This window comes from Anas platyrhynchos, chromosome 2, assembly GCF_047663525.1.
Source record: "Anas platyrhynchos isolate ZD024472 breed Pekin duck chromosome 2, IASCAAS_PekinDuck_T2T, whole genome shotgun sequence".
NCBI lineage: Eukaryota > Metazoa > Chordata > Aves > Anseriformes > Anatidae > Anas > Anas platyrhynchos.
This window is the reverse complement of record NC_092588.1, coordinates 68878472-68906046: the sequence shown is the minus strand read 5'-3', so window position 1 is coordinate 68906046 and position 27575 is coordinate 68878472. Positions and strand designations below refer to the sequence as shown.

General features: G+C 36.8%; 1 protein-coding gene across 7 annotated transcripts in view; it reads right to left on the bottom strand.

Moving 5' to 3' along the window:
• TMEM245 (transmembrane protein 245) overlaps positions 1 to 27575 on the bottom strand; it is an 85985-nt gene that overhangs the window by 43741 nt on the left and 14669 nt on the right. For 2 of the 7 annotated variants that reach the window (XM_027451797.3, XM_027451794.3), the window contains exons 5-13: positions 26474 to 26560; positions 25007 to 25216; positions 20282 to 20451; positions 16024 to 16047; positions 9639 to 9743; positions 8340 to 8422; positions 6205 to 6295; positions 5347 to 5445; positions 1724 to 1855 (exon numbers count right to left, since the gene is read on the bottom strand). In XM_027451797.3, coding sequence (XP_027307598.1) covers positions 1724 to 1855; positions 5347 to 5445; positions 6205 to 6295; positions 8340 to 8422; positions 9639 to 9743; positions 16024 to 16047; positions 20282 to 20451; positions 25007 to 25216; positions 26474 to 26560 — 1001 coding nt within the window. The remainder of the gene's footprint in view (positions 1 to 1723; positions 1856 to 5346; positions 5446 to 6204; positions 6296 to 8339; positions 8423 to 9638; positions 9744 to 16023; positions 16048 to 20281; positions 20452 to 25006; positions 25217 to 26473; positions 26561 to 27575) is intronic. The other 5 variants (XM_027451795.3, XM_027451796.3, XM_038173941.2 and 2 more) reach the window with 5 other exon arrangements.

Here is a 27575-nt window from a genome sequence, read left to right as displayed (position 1 = left end):
TTATGCAATAGATTGTTTATGAGACAGACAGCAAAGAAGATGCTACCCATAAGGATGTGAAATCAGGATTTAGTGTTATATACTATGTGGACCAGTTTACAATCTGTCATTATGGATGTGAGTGTATGGAGAAAAAGGACAGGTGTTTCCCCACAGCAGATAAGTAATGGGTTCATGGATATAAACAGGAAAACAAGCCAACTCCTGCAATTTTTTCGCTGTATTTCTAAACAAGATTTTAGAGAATGTTAAGCATGCTAGCTAGATTAAAAAAAATTAATATTAATGTATTGCAGTCTTAAATATTTATTCTCTTTTCACTATTTCCTCCATTATTTTAGCCTATTTAAGATTACTGAAGCACACTTATTATGGTTTCTGAACACTGTTTAGCAATGGAGTAAAGGAGACAGCTCCACCTATAAAGCAGTTTAGTTTCTCCTCATCCTCTTCCTCTCCCTCTTGCTTAGCAGCACATTCTGTATTTATTTTAAATGATATGCTATGGATGTTTATAACTGAGCCCCAAGCACGCAGAGAAAGAATTAAGCAAATTTTTACTATTCACTGAAAAAGGTTCTCTACAGTAAGATGTTTGTCTCATCTTCTTCTTAACTTGCATTTTGTTTTTTAATGATAGAAACTGTAAAGATTTAAGCAGCAGCTGAGAGAAGACAAAGGACACATGCCCATCGGTTGAGACCATGAGCTGCCTCAAGGCAAGTAACTGCTTAAATTGCATCCACAGAAATCTTTTGTTGCAAGTTAGATATAAATAATATTCCTTCAACATGGATAAGCCTTAACCTGAATATATTTCTAGATTACAACAGCTCAAGTCAAAGACGAACTGTATCTGGGACTGACTGTATGTTAAGCGCTTCAGATTCAACATCATTTTTTAGACAAATGTAGTTGCTTCAGTTCTGATTGCTTTCAATGCTTTTTCTTTTTCTCCTAATGAGGTGAAAGGTCCAGTGCATTAATTCAGAGACTCACACAGTGTAAAATATTAATTTCATTCTCCACAGAACTTTCATAAAAGAGAAATAAGCTGCTTTCAACCCAATGAATAATAATTTGAGGAAAAAAATACGACTACAATACACACATGCACATTTATATATTACATATACATATAAGTAATATATATGTGTATATGTGTGTATATATATGTATATGTGTGTGTATCTTACAACCCCTTGGTCAATGTATTTCTCATTTATAACCTAGACAAATGTTATTCTTTTTTTAAAAAAATAAAAGCCTCCAACCCTGCACTTGCCACATGTTACATAAAAACAAGGCTGAAGCAAACTTTTATTTGGCAAATAACAACATTCCTAGAAGAGACAGACAAAGTAAGAATAATTCCAACCAAATGACCTCCAAGAAACAGAAGAGTAGACTACAGACTAAGAAGAATTTATCCAGCTATAAGGTGACATAGGTGATCCTACAGTAACAATCCCACTCAGGAAGAATTCTGGCAAGCAAATATCACTGAAGATGCTGAAATCAGGAGGGCTTCCTCATCACAATTTGTTTCTGTTTGTAGTATGAATATATCCTAAAGAGACTTACAAATATTACACAGGTAATTGTAAATAACACTTCCAATGTTTCCATGTACTTGCATGCCATGTCCTTAGCAGTAGTCCGAGAAGGAATTAATACCAGTTAAAATCAGACCAATTTGGTAATAAGAGCAAACAATACATACCGAAAGAAATGTTTCAATGTTATCATGAACGAATGAAGCAACATCTTGCCAGTCCAGAATATCACCAAGCCAGCTGTTCTGACGGTTTATGTGCCATTTGTGTCCTTTGTGTCTTCCAGAATGTGTTACATTCTTAAAGAAAAAAGACAAAGATGTAAGGATAGCAGACATGTGAATAACTCAATAAATGTGAAAGCTGAAGACAAAGATTTTCTTAATGAGGAGCATGTCCAACATGTATCTAAATAGTCAGACCTGCTTTAATTGGCATCCTCAAAAATACCTGGAAGTAAGAAAGCATTTCTTTGTACAACTGAAAAACTAAAAGCTGACAGAAACCTGTAGTTAATTATCCCATGTGAGTACAGTTCTGCACATTGTACTGATTCATCTCAGTTAAACATCAGCCTCACAGCCTGACTGAGACAACGGTATCTATCTTGCTCTTTACGAAAGCACACCAGAGGTAACGATTTCAGTTACTGCCTACATAATTTACTCTTTGTAACATATAACTTCTTCCAGTACAGCCCACAAAGAACAATAGGAGAAGCTGCCAAAACAACTACTTTCCTCATAATCAGCATCTGCTTCTCCACTGGCAACATTCAGTCATGCAGAAGCTAAAAACCAAACTGCAAGCATGGAGGATTTCTTACTACTACACAGGTTTGTAACTGTGACACAGCAAGAGCACAGAAAATGGTCATGAACACAACAGCTAGTTACTTAGGGGGCTTCACCCTAATTAAGAAGTTGTCTATTCTGCAACTGAACCACACGTGACCACAATCTAATACAAGACTATTTGACTCAGTCTGGGGCTGTATCAAGAGTTTCAGAGAAGGATGCCACAATTACAGTTAGAAAATACAAGCCTGCCTGTTGATTAAAACAGATCTCATCCCAATCCTCAATTGTAAGAGACGCTCTTAACTCTGATGTTTATACAAGCATCCCTCTACTTCTGTTAGAATTTTCCAAAACTTTAACCTTACCATTCTGCATTCAGAATGACATTACCTTTTTCTGGCATATATAGCAAGTATTATTCTGAGTGAAGTCCCTGCACTGATTTATATGGGTCAATCTCTTTGCCCAAGCAACAAGCGATAGGACAAGAGGAAATGGCCTCAATTTGCATCAGGGGAGATTTTGGTTGGGTGTTAGGAGAAATTTCTTCACTGAAAGGGTTGTGCAAAGGGAATAGGCTACCCAGGGAAGTGGTTGAGTCACCATCCCTGAAGGTCTTCAAGAAACGTGTAGATGTAGAGCTTAGTAGCATGGTTTAGTGGTGGACTTGTCAGTGCGAGGTTAAAGGTTGGACTAGCTGATCTTAGAGGTCTTTTCCAACCTGAACGATTCTATGATTATATTTTCTGTTTACTACCAATTTTCCCTAGACACACAGTTACATTTTACGATGCACAATTAGCAAAGTTGTTTAACAATCCACAGCGACGCAGAGATCTCTCTTCTAGGCTGACAGCTTATTTAGAGCAGAAAAATGCAAACAGTCAAACATCTACCTGCAATAAGCCTTTTGTATTTGTAAACTATGAGAAATCTATTTTCCATTCATCTAGTTCTGTTTTCAAAGACATTAACCAGCAGAGTTGTGTATCACTTGCAGATTTTTTTTACATTGTTAATGCCCTCTTCAAGTTCACTGTTATTCAGCAACTATACTGCAGTAGCACCTACGGCCTTTTAAACAGAGGATTCAAAGAAACTGTCAACCGAGTCCTCTAACAAATTTACTAGATCTTAGAACACAACAAAACAAAACAAAGCACTTCACACCTGAATAGACTAGCAAGACTAGTTCTCCCTGAAGATGATTCAATTGCATTTATGCCCTCATCTTCCAAGTGATTTATGATTCTGTCATTATTTTCCTTCAATAAGTACAGAGACTCGATGGTAATTAATCTCTCACAACATCTTTGGAACCTTTTAAAATATACACCATTTGCTACCTACTGATCTTTTCAGAAAGTTGAAGTTACTGGTTGAATTAACATTTTGTTGGCAATTCCTCCTCAACTCTATAGCTTTGCATCACCTGAGCTTGGGTTCTTCAGTCACCTACAGGCTACAGCAACGCTGCGCAGGCCTCAGAATGAAGTATGATTATTATGCTCATACAAGTGAAATGATGGGGAGCTTGAAAGCTTTACTGAGACTGTTAGATATTGTACAGATGTTTTGCATGCTGGAATTTAGCATACCTTCAGTTTTCAGATACTTTGAAGGACCCCACAAGGCTGTTGAAATATTAAGAAGGAAATATCCTGGGTGATTTCCACCTGGCAAGACATATGAAGTGGGCATGGGGTGTGACAGAGAGGGTAATGTCAGAAACTGAACCTGGAGCAGCAGATGAGTGGCTGCAGCCCAGTGTGCCAGTGCTAGCACAGGGTTTTGAGCAGGCAAGAAGGGGAACAGGCTTAAAAATCATATGCAGGGAGCATCGATGTGCTCCTGCAGCTTTCTGCCCTTCTGACTCCTAGTAGACCAGAGTAGGAAGCAGCTTTTCCAGAAGAGTACCTACAAGACCACAGCCTCATAGTCTTCTCTTAAAAAACAAACTGCAGGAAGGAATCAACATAATGCAACTCATAGAAATATGGCCTGTGCTGCACACTGCAGCAACAAGGTACTCCTCCAGCACATGTTCTGCTGAACCACGCAGTGCCAGGGTGCTTCTGACACAGAGCTTACAACAGTAAAAGCCCAAGTTTATCAGTATTAGCTGTATCAAAAGTACGCAATTTTGAGGTTAAGCATTCAACACAGACTACTCCTAAGTGCTTAAGGCCAGCAAAATGTCCCCAAAATGTAACTTTTATTTCTCTTCGGCAGCCTCATATTCCCCAACAGCATCATGTAGTCTACCACATGATCTTCATGCTTCTGACAGCATTATCTTGTCAAAAGAAATAACTGATTCCTTCCCCTACTATTTTGATCACCATACCCAAACTCTTACTTCTTTTAACACTGAGATCTTCAAACTTCAGAAGTACTTTAAAAGTGACTGCATAAAGAAAAGTTAATAAACTGTAACTGCAATTATTTAAATATAGGGAAGTATTTCAGGGGTATGACTTTTGGATTTTGGTATTTCCATTGCACCGTGGCTAATGAATTGCTTACTTTTTCCTTTACAGGCAAACAGCACTGACAGCATGAAAATGATTTAACTCTTATGAACTTTTCAAGATTCGGTGTGCAGAACCCATTTTTAGCATTCACAAAAATGCATTTAAAGTAATGTGAAAGGACTTCTTTCTAAAAATTTCAAATCAATAGAAGTTACAGGAATTGGGCAGAATACCAGCTTTTTCCTAACCCCTCAAGATCACAAAAATTCAATAGAATGCTCTAACTACAAAATACTAAATATAAAAAGTGAACACAGTATACATTAAATTGCTAATGTTGCAATTTATAATACATAATTGTATACACATAAGGACATAGTTCTGAATGTACTCAAACTGTAGCTGTAGAATGAGCTTTTTTAAAAAACTAATTTTCTGTTATTATATTTACTCAGTACTCCAAGCTTTTTACTAATCTAAGTGATAGTTACTATAAATATGATTTAAGTTACCCACCTTCACAAACCAAGAGTGGTAAAGCCTATCCCAGAGCTCTAGCACTTGCTTTTCAATCACAGCGGTGTTGTTCACTTTTTCTCCTAAAATCTTATGGAGCTGAAACATACAGAAATCCTTTATTACAAGGGACCGAACAAAGCTGGCATCTACTGACAAACACAAAGCTTGATGAATCACACAAAACTGTCATTAAAGGCATGGCCCAAACTCAGATAATTGGAAAAAATGAGTATTACTATGGAATATACACTTCAGACCAACATAGTTCATAACAAAGGTTTTATCCGTAAAAAACATTCTGCCACACTAAGCTCAGGCTTCTATCTACACCAAAAAACTAACAGTCTCTAAAATGCTTAATCCAAAATTTTACTCAGAGTAAACATTCAAATTATTTGAGATGTGTGCTAGATATCAAAATGCATATGGCAAATCCTCCTGAAGAATGTTAACTTAAAAATAAATAAACAACATGTCAATCTGCCACACATAGCCCACATAGAAATTAGAATACTGGTGGTAGGGGAAAAAAAGTACATTTTCTAAAATTGGACAGCTATAACCAGATAAAAAAAATTACTCATCTTTGTTTGACGTATTTTCACTGGCAGTCTTATTAAAATGATAGATTTTTTTCAGCTCTTATAAAAAAATATTCCTCCGAGCACAAAGACTACTGAAACCACTCCCACCCTTCCTTCCCTCACAGACTGAAGATTAGAAAGAGTAGATCCGTTAACAGAACAGCTAACCACATAGGAAAGGAACACTGAGAAAACCTTTTTATTTCTTTTTTCCTTTCATGAAATACACAAAATCAACACATTAAAAAAGGCAGGGGGATGTTATTCTTACCTTATGTGTAATCCACTCTCGGCCATACTGATACACGTTATTAGCTGCTGAGTTGAGCGCCTTCTGAATAACCTGGGCTTCTGGGAGCCAGCTGTTTTGTTTTTAAGAAGAAAAACAAAGTTAATTGTTACGTATTTTACTCACTTCATTATACCTGAAACACAATACAAATTAACACATTGAAACAACATAAACAGCTAAGGTTAAATATTTATACTGCAGCTAGACAATTTTGTTGAACATGTCCAAAGAGCAGACTTTTTAATAAGCCAAGCAAAACTCAGTCTAGAACATGTCATTACATTTGTAATTCACTAAGGTTCCTGAAACCTTAGTTCAATTCGTATCTCAACTTTTTCAAAAAGAGATCCTTATTCACATTACATTCGTATAAATTTCCCTAGCTTTCTAGCTTTCGGACAAATACTATATAATCCAATATTTTCTAGTTGCAAAGACAACCTTCTGAATTATGAGCTGAATGCTAATTGTTAATGTTGTTCCCCTGCATAAGGAATAGGATGAAGCAATAGGTTGGAGTGCCAGTTATTTCCAAGTATCTACAAAGCTACCCACTCATACCTATCTTCAGGGATTCCTGCCACTTTCAGGTAATGGACCCACTGAATTGCCAGCATTTCAGCACTTTTGAACAGAGGGCACACATTCCCTGCTTTGACTTTCTACATCTTGATTTAATGACTGTACTGCAGCCCTTCAAAAAAGAAAGAAAAAAAAAGGCAAACCCAAACTGCTGAATTTGTTCACCTAACGCAACACTGAAGTCGTTCTGCCCATGTTACTCTTCAGGAATGTTCTGCATAGGATTTCAGAGACATTTCAGTCACTTGCCTCTAAATATAATGTAAATATCAAGCTCCGAAAGCTGACTGAAGCTTGATAGATTTGATAGGACATACACTTATTCCTATTAAAAAATATTGTAAGTAAACATTTTAACTAAGATTCTGTTAATTACTCAGCTAGAGTTCCAGTATTTTCATGATGTGAATATGCTTCAAACAGTCAAACTTGATTTTCCTTAGTCCCACTTATTCCCATCCTATAGCAAAATGGGAAGGCCAAACAACAGAAGAGATGCCATGAAGGAATAATCAAGAGAGAACACTTTAAAATGTTTATGATTAAGTAGTTAAATTACTTTATTATAGCATTTATCAATTATACCATGCTAGTTCTATTTTTGAAAACCTCCCTTGCTCTTAGAACACAGCATGCAGTTTCTTTTGATCCTATTAAACTCTTGTTGCTTTTGTCTAGAAGGTGCTCTTGAAAAAAAGTCAACTATTTTTTCCCCATGAAGTGCCTGGACTCACCTTTACTCAAGGTCTGTTTAGCTGAAGCAGAACAAAAGTAAACCTGAACAACCCTCCTTCAAAACCACACTTCTTCAGTCTTACTTATTTCCACTCTGTTGTTCATGCAATCAGTTCGCTCAGCAGGCCACCCTATTTTTTTCCTCTATGTTCATTTCTTTCATGATCTTCTCCCTCCCTCAACATTTACCTTACTTTTTTTCTTTAATCATTACATGTATCACATCTACAGGCTTCCTGCTATATATAATACACATCTACTCTCAATAGAAACAGCCTTTCCTAACCAATTCATACCAAACTTTTCCCATCCACCATTCTTTCCACCCTTGAACTCTTTTTCTGTTCACTCCAGAAACATTTCTTTCAACTTCTATTCTGTCAAAGGCATTGTGCAGCCAGCTCTCTACACTGAAAAAGTATTTCAGCTCGCAGCTCACAATCTTTTAGAGCAATCTTTCCTATTACTTTTCTTTTCCAGGTAAAAGCAAAAGGAATATTGGCCTCTTTATTCTCGGCACCATGCACGCTTTTCTCCAAAACTGTAACTAGAGAAGTTTATACAGCTGTCCTTCTCCACCAAAGTCCAAACAGTTCTCAGATCAGATACCATGAGTCTCTTCCAGAATGACGCATAAACACTGCTGCGGCCTGAGAGCTCAGCTTTTACATCTGCCTGCAACAGTTACTCCCATTTCTGTTCACCTTGGGGGCTTTTTAAGTTAAAGAAAAATGTTAACAGCACCTGGAAGCTTGTTTATCCACCCTATACTATTTGTTTAATTTCAGCATTCTTACTTTGCCCATTCTGGGTGACTGGCTACTGTCTCATTGATCAAGCTGCTTGTGACTTGAATCATGTGAACGCTCTCCTGATGTACCTAAATTAAATACAGAGAGAAGAAATGTTATGTAATGCAAACTAGAACTCTATCCGCAGTCAGAGTTTGTGATACGTTTAAAGAATAATTCTTACAACACAGACAAGCCATTATGAAGAATGAAGTGCCATTAACCCAGAAAAACAATCAATGCAAAAAACAGCAGTCTGTTCTGACAGTTTTGGTCATGCACTGTGTAACTAGTAATGGCAAATGGAAATTTGAACCTTATCTCATCAGTGAAAAAAAGTAACAATACGGCTGTGCTGTCAAAGGAAGTACTAAAATACAAAGCATAGTTTCAGATACATCTTTTAAAGCCATGGATCAAAGAAGTATAAAAATTAATGAATGCTCAGCTCTAATATGACCAACCATACAATGAAGTGCCTCAGCAAATTCTTTCTTCAATAAGAAAGATAAAAGACTCCATATACAAATATCTTAATGCTCCTTTTATGAATGTAAGGAAGCTTTAGGCTGGAATGTTTGCACAGCTTTTAAAGCTTTCGATTTTAAGTACTTGACATTATGTAAGCCTACATTTTGGAAAAAGGAGACTAACATCAGAACCCATCTGATTTTTGTTCCATAACTGTATGCAAGTGAAACATTCAGTCTCCACTGACTATTTCCAGAATGAATTACAGCTCAAAAAAAAAAAAAAAAAAGGAAAAAAAAAGGAGAGGAAAAAACGGGTAAAGAGAGACATGAGTGACCTCTTCTGGTGAGAAAAAAAAACAGCCACAAACCAAAAATCAATTAAAATGAACATCTCTCATGCATCCCCTGCACATTTAAAATCGAAATGGTATAGGGTGAGGTTGTCACAGGCAATTATACAAACAAATAGACAAATGCACCTTAAGCATTTTGCAAATAATTTTTTTGGTGCAAGGTAAATTAAAAAGAACAAAATTCAAAATAGCTCTGCCATTGACAAGAAAACTAACCAGATGCAAAACCAAACTGTTACTGTAATATATAAGCTAGCAATTAGATTATCAGAATAAATTTCAGATCTCAAAATCTCTCTATATAAATACAAATATATATTTTTACCATTCCAACATTTTTTACTATGAGTTCAACTACAGAACATTTAATTGCTAAATATTTCAAAAAGTTCTTTAAGCTACACAATTTTGCATAAATATCAGTAACTTATTCAATTTTTACAATGAGCTCTATGATTACATTCTTCAGCGCACTGTACCTTTGCAGTAAGGAGCAGGGCTAGCAGAAGGGTTCCTATTACTAGCAAAAATATTATGAAAATGCTGATTATTTTATCTAGCATTTTCTCCAACCACACGATCATCTGTGCAGAAAAAAAAAAAAAAAGAAAAAAACAAATCATGGCATATAAATCAATCTGTAATGAAAGCAATGTTAGATGCTATCTGACGGTATTGTTATTTTTATTTACAACCAGGGTGCAAAAATCAGGCTCTAATAAAACAGCATTAATGCCAAAGCTCTGAGATGAACAATTAACAAGCAATGTTAGCATGATTAAGGTCATGGTATGACATGTGATTTTGCAAACAACATTTACACAGTACCACAAGACACGGCAAGCTCTTTGCAAAGCAAGCAGTAATCCAACATTTACTTAATAGACCTAACAAGACTAGCACTCATCTCAACTACAACCCTAGAATTTGTCTTTGTTTCTTGTCCTTTACCACTTGGAAGCTTACAGACGCTATTTGCATAGAAGTTAACAAGTTTAAGAAGTTTACGTGGAAGCTGACACAAGATATACCATAAAGTACAACCATGATTTTTGAAACTGAATAAGCTAGCAACCCTCTAAATGACTACAGACATATTGCTGCAAATGATGAGATTTTTAAAGCTGCTCATCACCTTCTGAAAAGGGACTGGAGATTTTCTAAATTATTAAAGATCAGGGCAATTACTGTGCACTAGATATTCCATTTACTTTCAATCTTGAAAGGATTCTCAGTATTATAAACACGAATCAGCTGAATCTACTGATAGAGGGAATAGCCACATTTGTTCTGTCGGTTCGTGGAAAGGCACATTCTGCACATGTGCACAAGTAACAGCGATACCACTTGAGATTAGAGAGATTCTGCTGATCTCATTCAGAACAAAACTGCTCCACTACGTGACTACAGAGTGCCAGCTGAGCTTTATCTCATACACCACTTGACTGTTCACCTAAAAAGTTGTGAAAGCTCATGCCAGTATGACCAAGCACATTTTTCTAGCTTTTGTGGTTCAAACACCAAGGCTATTTTTATCCCATCTGGCATTATTGCAGAAAACTACAGCCGTAAAATTTGAGCTTTAAGAGAACTAACTAAGGTCATCAACAATGTGCAGCAGAAAAAGATATTTCTAAGTGAGCACAAGTTAAATATTCAGTGATTAAGATGATAACTCATCGGTTAGAGCTCTTCCAAAAATAACATGCCTGCTGATGGTTTACATTATTTTTTTCCTCCTTACTTGCCATATCTCTACATATGAAATTGGCCCCAGAACAGAAGTTGTATTTCCTAATTGAAAAAAATAGTAGGGATGTTTTCCCCTGAGCTAATCCTGATACATTTAAGCAGTTAATGTTCATTAAGTTTTTTGTGCCTTTTTTTTTTTTTTTTTAACTTCAAGTTTTCACTACCAACTCCTGGCTTGATCTGAATTATCACAGCAATTATATTCAGCGTTTTAGAGCTGTTGTTCAAAATATTGAAAAAAGCAAGAAGAAATCAAAATCCTATTAAAAGAAACTAGTGCTGAGCTAGCAAGTATCTGTAACAAAATCTACACAACCTGCAGAAAGGAATCTGCAAAATATTATGCCTTGGATATTTTTAACATTTTTCCCCATTGCTGAAATATTTCTGCCATCAGAAATGCCTTGTCAGTGCTGGGGGGAAGACTGCCTGCCTGTAGCAATAACACAGCTTTCTGAAAATTTCTGACTAGCCTGTACCTGGGCTGTTTCCTCTTTGGAAGTAAGACTGAGAACAGGATTTGCTGTGCCCTTCCAAACTTCAAATACAGCTAAGGATTAAGCAAGAGAAGCAAAAATGAAAGCCCCTGCTTTAAAGGTTGGAAATAAAAACTATCCCTGAAAAACCCTGAATGGCCAGGGAAGGGAAACTTTTTGACATGGGCTTCACACTGAAGACATAAATGATTAAAGCTGCCCTTGTTATTTCTTAGTTAAAGTAAAAACTAATTGCTACTTTCTAAGTTAGAGAGAAAAGAAACCTACTAGTTAGTCTTACATACAGCACTTGAATCAGCCTCACTGAGGGGCATCCAACAGATGGAAATTCAGTGTAGGCTGCATGCTTTAGGTGTTTCAGCATGGTAGCAACTCCTAGGAGATGACAAAATTCCCAAAGACCAGGATGAGGACTCTCTCAACTTGAACACCACTAGCAGGGATCTCCTTCTTGATGCTCCTGGCTGTAGTTTGCCTATACTGCCACCAAGGTGCTGCTGCAGCACATGTGAAGCCTGAATTACCTTTAATCTAGTTAATAAAGTAATGGCAGTGGTGATGCTGCACTAGCACAGGCAGAAACCTCAGCCACGCAAGCCCACCAAGCTCAATAACTGGTATACAGAAATCAGAGGAGAGAATCTGAACTAGACTGGGTATGGTAGAAGTAAAAGCGTATGCACAACATTAATTTAGGGCTATGTTTACTCCCTCTCTAATTTACTTGCTATCAAACCTCCCTTCCTTCCTCTGCATTTACCCACAATACTTCCGTAGGAAGCACTCACCCTGGCACACTTGTGCTAAATAATTCATAGCTACTAACTTAGTACTGCATGTCAGCTAGAAAGTTAAATCCCTGCGTGCTTGTACTTACCACCGAATCAGGTCCTCCCTTTACACCTATTCTGTAAATTGTGGACACACACACGAATACAAACATGTACTGACTAAATGCTAATCGTCAGCCAGAGATCATCAAGTATTAAATTCAGTTCCAAGCTTCTTCATCTAAAGGTTAGTCAACAGCAGAAAGCTGATGCTGCCACAACATCCAAAATTACGCAAAGGTAAGGAAAGCCAGGCTCCTAAGCTACAGAAGGTCACACTTGTAAAACCAAACTGAAACATTACTGAGTTGTGATAAACTGACCACAAAAAGCTATCTTTAATTGTCAAGGTTTTGAAGGGAAAGGTATCATTTTTTATATGTATATTTTTTTAATTTTTATAATTTAGCTCAAGGTAGAAAAAAGCTTTTAAGCCACACTGCATTCTGTGAAAATGCTTCTCAATAATCTGTAAGTACTCCTTGCTTTGAACTTTCAGATAATGATGCTAACCCTATTATACTTAGCTGTAATAAAAGTTCTGCTCATGCTTGGCATCCAGGAATCATGCTATCTGAACAGGTTCCTTATGTTATGCAGTATGATACATCTTCTATGAATTCATGTTTTCATGTCCTCACACTGCATAGCCATCAGAACTTTTTTTTATTTGTTTCATCTACTGCATTACACACACAGTAAAACATACCTGGATATCTATTCCATTTTCAGTTAAATCTACACAAAATTACAAGAATCATTTTTTAAAAAACAGTTTTACCATTTATCAGCATTTTTCCATACGTTTTAGCCATTAGACTTGTTAACATTCCCCTTTAGATCCCTTAATATTTGATATCATCTTATTGATACCATTTGATGAGAATGAGGGGAAGCCCGTAATCACAACACATCTCAGGGCTATGCTGAAACAAACCAGATGAGTACTTAAATTAGAAAAGCTGGAGAACAAGCTATACGAGGTCTCAAGTGTACTCACACCGATGTCCATCCAACAGAAACAGCATTTAGTAATTCTTTATAAAGACTCCTGCTATGTGTGATGTCCTAAAGAACAAATCATGCCAGCCCAGTGGAACCTATTCTCTACTTTGGGGCATATATGCCATGTTAAACGTAATTATGTATTACTCGTTTGCTAAAAAAAAAAGTTTTAAGCAGGAAGGAAAAAAAAAGCTAATGTTTATCACCAGCAGCCACAATCAACCATCACTCCAAATTCTGCTGTTCTCTACGTGGTATATTTTTAGTTTCTCAGTGAATTATCAGAAACTCACGCTAGTCTTCAAGAAAGTACTTCCCTTCAGAGAAGCAAAAACAAGGAAGACACATAAGAAGCAATCTTTTAACTGAATCCACTGTTCTGTCTTATAAGTCTCCTCTTCTGGTAGAGAATGATTTTTAAAATATAATTAAAAACAACAACAACAAAAACTTAACTCAAGAATTGATGAAGTATTTCATTGTTTTTTTTCATCGTGATTATAATGCTATTGCTACTTGCTCATTGTGCACAGAAGTCAACATTGTGCATAACACTAAACAACCTTCAGGATCTCCTCCTATGGAACTGTAAAGCAAAGCAGTAGTTTCCAAAGTAACTCCAAGAAACTAAAGAAAAAAAACAAACCACCCTCTTTAAGAAGCTATATCCACAGGTTTTTGCCCAATAAAGTGAACCTCTGAACAAACACAAGTATTTTGGAGTTCAAAGTAATTAACAGTCAAAACATGTTTACCAAACAAATCAGTAACTAATCAAAACATTTATGAAGGATTATAGGTGTACATATTTATTGATCATAAGCCACTCACATAGCAGAAACACTTCTAAGTTAGGAAATAACAAATGCAACCTTAAAACAACCAAACTATATTCAAGGACAAAAGAAAATTCAAAGTTTGCCCTTTCAGTGGACAATTACAACTGAATGATAAAGCAAGCTACTCTACCTTCTCATTCACAAACACAGAAACACTCCCAGTTATATAACCCTGAGCTGACTGATTAACTGTGGGGAAAAATAATAAAAATCAAACTTGCTCAATTCATTATGGCTACTCAGCCTATGTGCTATTTCAATCAGAATCACAGAATCATTAAGGTTGGAAAAGACCTCTGAGACCATCTGGTCCAACCATCCCACTACCACCAATGTCACCCGCTAAACCATGTCCCTAAGCACCACGTCCAACCTTTCCTCAAACACCCCCAGGGGCGGTGACTCCACCACCTTCCTGGGCAACCCGTCCCAGTGCCTGACTGCTCTTTCTGAGCAGAAATGGCTCCTCATTTCCAACCTGAACCTCCCCTGGCACAACTTGAGGCCATTCCCTCTAGTCCTATCACTGGTTACCTGTGAGAAGAGGCCGACCCCCAGCTCCCCACAACTTCCCTTCAGGTAGCTGTAGAGAGCAATGAGGTCTCCCCTGAGCCTCCTCTTCTCCAGACTAACCACCCCCAGTTCCCTCAGCCGCTCCTCACAGGACTTATGTCCCAGGCCCTTCACCAGCTTTGTAGCCCTTCTCTGGAAATGCTCCAGGGCCTCGATGTCCTTCTTGTAGTGAGGGGCCCAAAGCTGACCACAGTACTCGAGGTGCAGCCTCACAAGAGATGAGTACAGGGGGATGATCACCTCCCTGGGCCTGCTGGCTACACTGTTCCCGATACATGAGTGTAGCATCACTCTGATTCACCCACTAGTACTGCAGTGGTAAGTGAGAATAAAAGTTGCATTTTCAGATAAGATATTTAGCTTCCCCCCTCCTCTCAATTACCCTGTTTTATCAAACACTCAAATTTTCACTTCCAAAACTCTGAGTTTTTTCAGATGGACACATCCTACAGGCATCCTTCTCCAGCTCCGTGCTTCTCTGAAGCAACTGCACTGCCCAAGCCTCACACAGACATCGCTGTACTGAGGAGTTTTCCATATCGCAGTCACACCAGAGGCCAAACACGGACTGATTCAGCTTTAACATCTCTTGGGATGCGGGTTCTCCAAGACCAATAGCTAGTCCTAGTGGACTAAGATAAGTGAGATCAACTGAGGAGAACATTTCATACATTAACACATCACATACTTTTAATATACAAGAAAAAAAAAAAAAAAAGTTATCTATACCAACTGCTTTATTTTTTTATTTTTTTTTTTAAACTAGCTGTCATTCCCTGGGAGTGTCATTAGATTCCTCAGTTTTCAGAGCACAGGTACCCTCCTTTCACTCAAGCTACGCTCAGTATGACTGAATGTCAAGGCCAACTTGACATTTCAAAATGCCATAAAAGCAATGAGAGAAACCAGCCAATGCTCTGTATGCAAGCACCTGCGTTCCTAGCTTTACAATTGTGCTTCTCAAGCCCTGGCCCTCAGCACTCCTGAGTGAATTCAGGTAACCAGTGCATTCCTGGGCAGAGGACAGCTCTCAAGTCAGGGAATTCACTGGTTTTGTTATGCATATATATGGTGAAGATAAGTGCAGCTAAATCAAACTACCACTTGAAAAGCAATATTCTGCTGTACAAACCATGTATCTACGTGTGTTTATTTTAGAAGACGACAAGAGATCAGGTAGAACTATATATGACCTTCAGTAGCTTATATCAAGAGCTGGAAAAGAGACACTTGGGAGAGAAAACTAAGAAGCAAGGCATGTTAAGGAGTTCATGCTGGAAAAAAAAAAAAAAAAAAAAAACAACAAACAAACCCTCCCCAAAACCGCAGAATCCATTAGTTGGAATCACAATTGTTCGGTTTATTTACCTTCTTATTAAGCCAGTGCCACAGCTTGTCAGTGGCAGAGGGAGATGGAAGAAAAGGGGAAAAAAAGACAAGAACACAGTGGAAAATTATTGAAAAACGCAGTAATAGAGGGAGGGGAAAGCAATGAGAGGCAGGCAGTCATCCACAGAATGAAAATGAAATCGTTCCAGACACAAAGGTAAACTGCAATAGGAAAAGAGCATAAAAACTTTGAATGCAAGAAAATAGATTTTACCATTAACATGTACTTTTTGAAATAAAGAGGGGATATAACAATTAAGAACGACTTTAATGATATTAACAGAGCAATCAGGATAACCTGGGCAATTCCAGTTTCATTATACTGGCAGCTAACATTTCAGAGTAGGATTTCTACTTCTGAGAAGTGCACATTACTAAAATAACAAAACTTAACATGAAACACTTATTGACTGCATTAATACTCCAACCCAGGCAGTTTCGTTTTTATTTCAAAACACCCTTGTTATATCAATTATGATTTTTAAAAAAATTTAGTACCACATTCATTACAACACTCATATTCAATGTCACAACATAGAAAGAAATATCATGTACATAATTAAATCTGATATACACACAAAGCAAACTAAAGATCAAACAAATGGATGGACATTATTATTATTATTGAAACTAGTTCTCACCAAAGCACACACAAGTACACCCATTTTAAGGCTTAGTTTATGTAGGACTACACTTTTAACTCCAGCCATTACCATTCAGATAGAAGCATAACCACAACAGTGAAAAGCTTTAATGTTATTGTTCATCTGTGTTAGAGGTTAAGATCGAGTATATGAAGTTTGTTCTTCCCTGAAAATAAGAAATATCATTAAACTCTTAATTAATCTAGGGTTTTCACCAATTGCCTGAAATCATATTAGCTCTGAATAAAAATAAAACTTCAGGACATTATCTAATTTTAAAAAAAAAAAAAAACACCACTCAGAACGTTAATTAAGTTTTATCAGAAGCAAGAAGTGGATATACAAAGAACGATGAACACCAGGGAATCTGAAAATAATGGATGTTACAAAGCACCCAGCTTTCCTACCTACTTGTACGGCTTCAGTGTACTCATCGAAAGAAGCACAGTTGTGGAAAACAATGACAATACTTCAAAAGCCTCAAATTGCTACTGTACAATTTGTTTTTATTTTACTTCTTACTGAAAAAATGTAGAAATGTAGATACTTTTACAGATTCAACATCATACTTTTGCCTCTAATGTTACTTTTTCGTATACTAATAGTAAAATCTGCTGTACATTTGGATTATTTCAGGGAAAAAAGAAGAAGATCTCACAGTCTTATTACTCTACTTAACAACTATAATGCAACAAAAGCTAGAGCTCCAGTCTTAGCCTGAGCTTTAGCAGAATGTGAAAGGAAGTCATTTCGGTATTTTTATGTAATTTCAGCCTCCTGGAATTGGATGATAAATACAGTAACTAGGAAATAACATCATATGTCAAAAATAATAATCATTTTACTATTAAATTTTATTAGAGAAAATACGGGGGACTCTACCTGCCTATTATCCTACCAACCCCTATATTTAAGTAGTTCTATAAATGTGATCAATCTACATTTAAAAATAGGTTATAGCTTAAGTCTAATGTTTAGGTCATTCAAAATGAGTAAGGCTACAGCAACTTTTTCAGTTTATTACTGGCATACTGTCTATACCACATCTTATGTGTCTGTGGAAGTATTTCCTAGAACAGCACATGCACTGGTAGAGATTTTGTCTAGTTACTACCTGCTTTAACTACATGTTAAATTTTGTACCCGAAAAACCAAACTTTGACTTTACCCTACGTATAAACAATCTACCACAGTCCTCCATGTATAATATTCTACTACACTATATCTAGAAAGCACCTTGTATTAACTATATGATTTGCAGAAGTCTACCAGAAAGCATGTATGCAAAATAACAGCACATCCTAATTAGCAGGTCTAGTGCGTGCAGCTGATCCACTGATTATGCTAAACTCTCTAGCAAACTCTAATAAAAAAAACCTACAGTCAAAATATTAAACTTTTTATTATTATACTGAAGCAAATTATTAGTTCTTGACTGCTGTTAAGCACACTATAACTACTAAGTTCTAAGGTGATTAGATGGATAACAACAGAAACCTCTTCCCTCCTCCTTCCTCCAAGAAGCCTCCTATGTCTGAATTTCTGGGTTTGTCAGATCCAGGGGGCAAATCCACAATCAGGGACTAATGAATACAGTACTGACACTGTATTTCTAGAATCCACATTTAAACCAGGCCTGCACATATAGGCACAGCTTGACCTACTGTTTATAATGAAAATGAAAAGCAATGCCCTTTCTTTCTGCTTGATCAGAACTTCTCTTCAGTTTGAATTTCTCTGCATTTCCAAGACAATAACCAGAGGTTGATGAGCAATGGAAAAAGAAGTACAGAAGGTTTTGTTTTGTTTTTTAGTTTTTTACTTTTAGTTAAGAAATTGACCTAATCCTATTGGCATTGCTTCCCAAATTCTTTCCCAAATGAAATATGATTCATCCACGATCCCACAACACAGAATAAGCATATCCACTAGAACTTAGAAATATGAAATCATTAGTGTGACAAGCATTGGAAGCCCACAGTTCCAGCCACCCATGACAAAGCCAGGTGAATTTTAGTTAGAATTGTCACAAACAAGGACAACAGCATCATGCAGAATATCAAACGTCTTTCTTATAAAGGCCCGAAGAGCTTGGGTTGCTTTAATACACACAGCACAGACGAAGGAATATGACTGTCAACTAAAAAATGGGGAGAAAGGGAAGATAGAGACATGTGTTGTGTCGACACTGATCTTTTGCTTAGACAACAACAACATAAATATAAACTGACCTTGTATACATTTAAGCTGGAGAGTGGGAAGTTCTGGTGCACATTAGGACAAAAACCCCTACCTTCTTCGAGGAAAAAAGACTTAATGGAATTAGGAAGGATCCTGTATTGTACAGTTCTCTGATACACGGACACTGAACTTGATGACACAGAAAATATATGCACTATTGTGCCTAGAGATTTTTCTTACTTCCAAAACAAAAGCTTTTAGTGAAAACCTTTGTATACTGTAAGCTCTCCCTCTCTCTAACACATTAATCTTTCCCACTGTCTTTCAGAACCCCACTTAACTTGTTCGTAACTGTATTCTGGAGAGATTTTTCTTTTTCAAATTCTTCCTCAGTGAACCTTGTAGAACTTACTTATTTCCTACAGCCAGTTAATGCTTTTGTTGACCTTTTGGCATCCATTTACCCATTAGATCTAGGCTAAAGCACTTTATTTTCCTGTTGGAATTCAGAGGTATAAACTGCAAGCATCTGCCCAGGTGTTGATGCTCTGACAGATGTTACTTATAGGATTCCCTTCACTTACTGACAAGTCAGATAACAGATTTTTTTCTAAATCTGAGAGTAACTCAACAAAAACAGTTACAGGAAATACGTTTTCACACACTAGCAAAACTATTACAAACAAAATATTTTATCAGCTTAAGTCAAAACTTAAAACTCGCAATAGAGGAGTCATCTTAAATTTTATGGAGCTTTCCAACTCTGCAATTTGCAACGCAGATGCGGGTACATTTTGAAAGGAAGGGGAGAAGGGAGAAGATCACAGAAGCCTTATTCTACAGATCTTCCCAAATACCTTATTCCACATATTTCTTCTCTTCCAGAGCGAAGCCTCCCTTCTGTACCATGCCACTGTGTTCAACAACTATTCATTCATACCGTATAAAAAAAAAAAAAACGTGTTTCAAACTAGCTCAGGTCCTACCTTCCAGAATAAAGTGGTTTGCTTTTTAAAATTAAGTTTGCACGGTAAAGTAGTAACATTTCATTCTTCATATTCAAGCCCATTAAATTTAACTTCAAAATCTTTGTAATCAGATAAGGTGACTGAACTGTAGGAGGGAGGTTTGCATCATTCAAGTAAGGAATCTTCTAAAGTTAAGTCAACTTTAGAAAAGTGACTTTTGTCAAGCTTTGCATGTAATTATTGAACAAAGTTTGAACATGTACTTCAGTGTGAATAGTGACAGAAAAGACATGACCTAAATTACGTGGTAAGACAGATATACTTGCATACGTGACAGACGTGCCCGTTAGTGACAGACATTTATTTTATAGTTAAAGCATCTCAGCACACAGTTAACACAATAATATGAATGTTCAAGTTGCTTAGGAAAATATGTAGGAATACCTTACTGTCAAGCTTCAGCATGACCCTTCCAAGCCCTCTGATGGGTCGTGGAGCAAGAGCTTCCTGACGTTCCTTCACAAAGTTTTCAACAAGTTGCCACCAACTTTTGCAGCGGTTTGCCATGAAGTTCAGAACTCCAAAATGAACCACGAGCTTTTTCAGTGCCCAAACTGCAACCACAAGAAGGAAATCAAGCATTAGTGATTCCAGAGGAGCACCACAAGACTACGCATCTATTCCAGTCTGAAAGATCTATGAAAAAGAAAGGAAAAGAGTAAGTTTTAATTTGCATTAGAAACCACTTCCAAAATTTTGAAGTGGTTTTACTGCTAATCTCCTCATTCATTTTACAAACATGCCTATCACCGTGGAATTTAAATTACACAAGCACAGAAGTGACTGTGCACTGCACACTTAGGCATACCATTCCACAAGTCCAGTGCAGTGCATTTAGCACATGCTCACACATATACCACAGATACCACCTTGAGAACTTAACGGTATGGGATATGTAACAGAAATTGTTCAGCCTCATTTCTCAAGTTTGAGGCCTTCTATTGTGTTAAATCTGCACCTTCCATTTAAGGACTGACAGCAGGTCATGAAGCAAACACATAAACCTTCTACTGAAACACAACTGCTGATTCATTATTGCTTTTTAACATCAAAAGCATTGTCCTGAGATCAGCTTTACATCTCGGCTTCAAAATGACCACTGAAAAATTCACACTGTTCCTCAAAACCAGACAAAAAAATACATGAACTTTTTTATTATTTGTTACAGCAAATAGCTTTTCTCCAACACTCCTAACCCGTCTTCTTAATAATGCTAGAAAAGCCTCAGCATTAATTACAGAAACGAAAGATCACATTGGTTTACCTCCAATGAGATACAGCCCAGAGACTTCTGCAGAAGGCTTATCAGGCTAATTCTGTATCTCTGTTCTCCTTCAATTAACTGAGTACAGGTATATATGCAAAAATTGTGAAGCATCACGTTAAGAAATGAGAAAGCAAATAAAGCATGCTACATACAAACCTTCCTTGGAACCTAATGGGCCTTTAATAGTCGTGATTTATCTGCCATATTTCAACAAAATGCTACACCACTCAAAATACCTGTCTTTTTATCACTGAAGAAAGCAGGCAATCTTCCAAATCCACTAGCAAGTGTAACATCGCAACAGAGAAGTTCATTAATTCATATTATAAACAAACATTTGCATTACAACTGATTTTACTATGTCGATGAAAACATACCAGTCACAAAAACATTACACAATCCTTTATGCAGGTGTACCTTAATTAATATATTTGATAGTGACAGATCTGAAGGTCTCACAACCCTGTCCTGCCATGAACTATGGATGCAAAAACCTCTAGACAAAAGCATGCTGAATCCCCAAACACTGAAAACTGATTCTAAAGGACAACAAAGTAAAGCCATTAGCAAGAGAATCATATTCAGGTCATTTCTCCTTCATTTATTTATTTTTTAACAGAAAGTAACTAACAGTGAATATCACACATAGATCAAAAATTATACTCAACATTAAAAATTGTTCTTAAACAGTAAAATAACTTTCTGTGATATTTTTTTTTTTTAAACCAGCAGCACTCCTTTGGTTATATCCCATTTACTGTAACATTTGATACTGAACTCTCCACCACTAAATTTGAACAAATTTTTTTTTCCTCTGAACTAAACGTATTACTTACTGCCACACTTCATCACCACAATAATCTCTCTGCCCTCCAAAAGTCTCATCACGCTTCTATTTGGAGGTATCCAAAATGGCATACATAACCCCAAAGGTTAACTTTTGATTTCCACAGTGCATTTATCAAGGTGCCACAATATTATCTGTAAGCCATTTGTGTAATAGTTTATATGAAAAGCTCACTGAACAATTCAGAGGTTTGGTTTACTTACCTCTGGCACCACCATGTGGCAAATACAGGATTTATTCTCTTAAAGAAATAAGCTCTCTAATAGGCTTTCTAATAAATACTCCTGGTAAACAAAACAGAGAAAACGGTGCAAGAGCCAGCACCTAACTTTTAGGCTGAAGCTTAGTATGATAGAAAGCCACTGATGGTAAATACACAAACCGTTCCTCAGCATTATGGAGCCAGCTGGCATCTTACAAGCGATCAGCATATTTGAAATGACATTCTAACCTTCTGCTATTAAATATAAATGCTTAACTATCTTCTAGAATAACTGATGGTACACTCATTGAAAATGTGATGCCAAAAGGTCCTAGAGTCAATCACACAGCTGTAATTGTGTGAAGATGAAATGAGTCAAGAGAAAAAGCCAAAAGGAGTTTTGTTATTAGAAAAACGTCAGCAGAAGAACAGAAATACTGCATAGTAAGACATTTCAAACACCTACGGGGAGCAGAAAGTGACCCAAAGACAAAAACTGAATTAAAAAAAAAAAAAAAAAAACACAAAAAAAAACACGTGAGGCAGAACAAGCAAGAAAATAAATGGAAGATCTTAAAACAAGACAAATACCAGGATCCCCAGGCTCTCATCACTGAACCAATGCTACAAGTGTTCCACAGGCTGGTTTAATGCTTAGCTTTTAAATTCAAAATTCATTTTTCACCTTTTTATATTATGCAGTAAGTATTTTCTATACCTTAAATTCAACAATTTTAAAGAAGCATCTCATCTCATTCTACTGAAGTACAAATTACTTCAAAGAAAAATGGTACCAAGATATTACTAATAATCTAAATGCTATTTCATGTACTTCTTGTCTACCAGCGTGAGGAACCTGGGCAAAATTAACCCCTTTTTATTTACAGGTGTTTTGTTGTTGTTGTGGTTGTTGTTTTTGAAACATACTATAAGCATTTTCCTCAGTGTCTCAGAAGTTCTTACAGTCTCCTTAAACTTGGAAAGTCACAGGAAAACTTCCTTTACGTGCCTTCTCATTTTCTACTACAAAGTATTTTTAATACCAGCTCTCTTTTAACAGCCCAGGTTATCCTCATTTGCCTTCTCACACTTGGTAAGTGTGATCCAACAGTCTAAGTTTGTCTCTGTTTATCACTATATTTTTATATCTTATATTTTATATCTGTATTTTTATATTTTTATCATTACCTTTTCATAATATTTTTGATGATCTAGTTATATTCATCAGTTATATGCCCAAAAAAGCAACTACCTGTATACCCAGTGTTGCTGCTAAGACAACAGGAAACAAATATTCTCAAGATTAACTTATATTTTGGCTTGAATTTATTGCTCAGGTAGAGGATTTAAACTTAAGTACTGGCAGCAGCAGTGTTCACCCACTTCAGTTACAGATGTATGCTCTGGTCTATGATTTCTCTGGCTCAAACTTAAAACCAACCTCTCATTGACACTTGCCTAAAAGCCAAACTATTGTGTCCACTTCTCTTTCCCACACGAGCAGGTATGTCTAAACAGTGGTTATGTCCCTCCAAGACTTTGTGTCTTCAATAAATTAGGCCATTTAAGCTCCACTCCTAGCTAGTTTACTTGATTTTCTAACCCCTTTATCATTTGTATGACATATGACCACTCTATCATCACCATTTGCCAGGTTGCCCAGACACCAAAACTGGGGAGTTTCTTCTGCAGCAACTGCAACGGAACAAAACAAAGATGAAAACTCTCTCTTTTTAGCCTGCGTTCAGCTATTTGTATGCCCAACATCACCCTTTAGCTCCAGCTACAGCGTCACAGTCAAATGCACAGCAGCTTCTTTCACCATGCCTCTCAGAGCCTCTGTGACCTGTAAGTATATACAGCCCACACCAGAGCACAGGGAAAGAGTAAGCAGCTCCATGGGTACTTCAGCTGCTTCCTGAGGGCAACCCACAGCAATTAGGGAGAGAATAATTAGCTACACTTTAATGTTAGATATATCAAAAAATGCTGAAAGCTAGAGTTTAAAGAAAATAGCTTAGAGAAAGATGAAAGAAATTGGGTAACTGTGTTTATGGAGGATGAAGAGAGAAAAAGACTTTCACATTCATGGTAGCTCAAGCTTATTTCCAGAGTTCTTCCCTACCTACCCTCCAAAAAAGGGTTTTGCAAAAAAAGTGGCATTCAGCATTAAAATAACTTCTTCAGATAGCTTATCATAAATATTCCATTCTTTCTTGCTATTTAAGAGAATGGATACGTGTAGATGTGAAGTGGCAAAGCTAATTAACCTCAGAGCTTGAGTCAGAATCAAATTTCTCTTGTGACTTGTCCACAGAACCTAGCAACCCTTTCTCAATGGAAATTAAAACAGATGCATGAGCTGTATTTCAATATTGAGTAACAGCTAAAACATCCTCTATCTATAGGGACAAAAACACGAAAGACATCAAGAGGAAGAAAAACAAAGTACTCCAAACCCAAAGGTATTTGTACAATGTAAGGTGTGTCACTAAATTATTCCGGGTAACATACATACTAACGACAGTCAACAGACAAAGCAATTCTACAGCGACAGAGTTGTCCACTACATGGCAACAGACAGCACACACGAATCCCATTTGAAGCTACGATTCACCAAGAACATTGTTTGTCACATACTTGAACTCCGAACACTTCGAAATAAAGAGTCTTGAAAAAGTTTTAAATTTAAAGAACTCATATAAGCCTACAGGCCTTTCGTTCTACTTTACCCAAAGCCTAGGGCAACCCAAAATCATCTTTTAAAAAAGATTTCTAGTAATTGATTACTACCTGCAAAAGGCACTGGCAATAGCTGCACAATCCAGAAATTTAGCCAGATCTGGACAATGACAATGGCCCACACAAGCGTAACGAAGTAAACATCACTGGTTTTCTTTTTTTTAAGGAAAGATCCAATCTCAGGTCTTTGTCTGCTCCCAGAAGAGGATGAAGAGGAGAAAGATGAAGAAGCTTGTGGAGGCTGTTCACCTTCTGTTGCACCTAAAAGAAACAAAAGCAAACAAATTGGAAGTTATGACATTAAAGGTCACCACAGAACAGAATATACTTCCTAGAGACAACTTATTCTGCCCTTTTTTTTTTTTTTCTTTCTCCTTTGTAATTTCACTAGAAGAGAGGGACAGCTTGACACTAATCTGAACTTTGAAGAGCCACATTAGCTCTCCCACACCATGCTATACCATGCCAGGCAATGCAGGGAGCTGAGTAGAGATGCTATAGCCCCTAACAGGCCTTCTGTTGCTGCACGTAGATTACAAAACCAAATGCACTTTAGCAAATAACCACAAAAACCTGAAAACCACAAAATAAATTTCACTTTCAGCAGGAAAGCAGAAATCTGTGTCTTAAAATAAATCTCAAATTTCTCTTCAAGGACTCAAACAGAAATCTTAAATTTGCTCAAAGCTCATTTAAACAAAACATAGTATACACTGAGGAGGATGCTCGTATCTTACAAACTTCTTACTACACTTCATTTTCTGAACACTACAAATACAGCACTCACTGTGATCCTAAACTGTTTCTGTAACCTACTTTAGTAACAAAAGCAATCACAGATTAGTGGCTAACAAATGCTGTCATTCATTCATAAATTAGTAAAGATTGAATTCAATCCAAAAAAAGTGAGCTGATGGGTTAAAATCAAAAGCACTTAAGAATAAACAGCCAATAGCCATTTCAGGCAATAGTATTAATGTGCAAGTTAAAGTTCTCTATACAAGAACATACCAACTTTCTGCTTTTATTTATTTATTTGTTTATTTATTAACTTTTTAGTTGGTAAGTCTGCCTAGTATCAGGCTAGTATGGATGATTCCAAATCCGTGTTCAGTCACTGCATGTACAACCTCTCCCCGAGAACACCATTATTAAAATTTACTCAGGCCACATGCTCAGCTGCCTGAGGAGAAATGCAGAAACTTTCCATGCACTACTACTTGAAAAACACTTACTGCCATTGTGGAAGAATGTGAACACCTGAAAAGCTACTGGGTGCTGAAGAATAGGAGGAAATTTGTATGCTGGTACACACTGCTGCAGGTAAGCAATGAACACTGGACCTGTGTCACATCAACACTTTCCTCTCATGAAGAAAAACTGATGTTGAAACTATTACTACACGCACATCAAAAAATTCACAGTTCACACATGCAATGTTAGCTGCAGTGTGTCACTCAAGCTACTCCTAGACTAAAGCGTGACAGCTAGAGCGTACAGAAGACAGATTTGTCATACGTGTACAGTAGTGGCAAGTGACAAATTCTGCAGCCTCACACACTGGATGAGCACTCTTCTTTTGTTGTAGAAAGCTGCACTGGTGTTCTACAAGTAAGGGGAACTATTTTTAGAGCTATGTAATTCCCAAAACACACTAATACAATAACGCAGATTTACTGATCCACCCAGTTGGACACTGAGACAACGACAGATACATCAGATGCTGGTAACATTTTTGGTGGAACTTCTGAATACTTCCAAAGGAATTACAGGAGGCAACCTGAAAGGAAGATCTCCGCAAGCAGCAAAATACAGCAGATGCTCTAGGTGGAGTACTCCTAGGCAAATCAGCAGATGGAAGGAAGGCCAGCCCTATCATACTTGAACTATGCTTTGGACAAAAAGACAGAAGGTAATTTTTCATAATGGAGTAGAAAGTCACCTGTAAACAGAAGCTTTCCTAAAAGGATAGAAGTGTTTTTGTCATAAGAAATAAAGGGGTCAAACATTCCCCCGTACTTCACAGCCTATCCTTGAAGAAGCAAAAAAGCACACAAAGAAACAAACAAAACAAAAAAGCACACAAACTAGAGAAACACAAAAAGTGTTTACTTGAAAGTAGAAGATCCATAACTGAGAATACTCCCCATCTATTCAAGTTATTCAACACCTTTCTTATTACATTTTCCCTCAAAATGTAATACATATCAGAAGTAATATGACAAAAAGCAGAAACTCAAATGTCCACCAAAGGGAAGGAAATCCTAAAAGCCAAAATTCAAAACAAATGAATTTAGGATGATGAAGCCTGTGCCTCAAGATTAAAATTACCTATCATTTTGTGCCCCAAAAGCATTTAGTAATACGACCTTTATGAAAGAAAAAAAAAATATTACTTCCTTTGGTAATGAAAAATGTTTATCAACAAATTTTTGCAATGAAGAAAACCTTAACTAAATAGCAGCAACAATAACGTTCAGAGTAGTACCAATGAAACTGACTCACTCTCTTACAGCTTCCCTATTAACATAAATCAGACTACACAGAATGCAAAACACAGATGGGAACTGGCAGGAAAAAAAGAAGGAGAAAAAAGAAAAAAAGAGACTATAAAAATCCT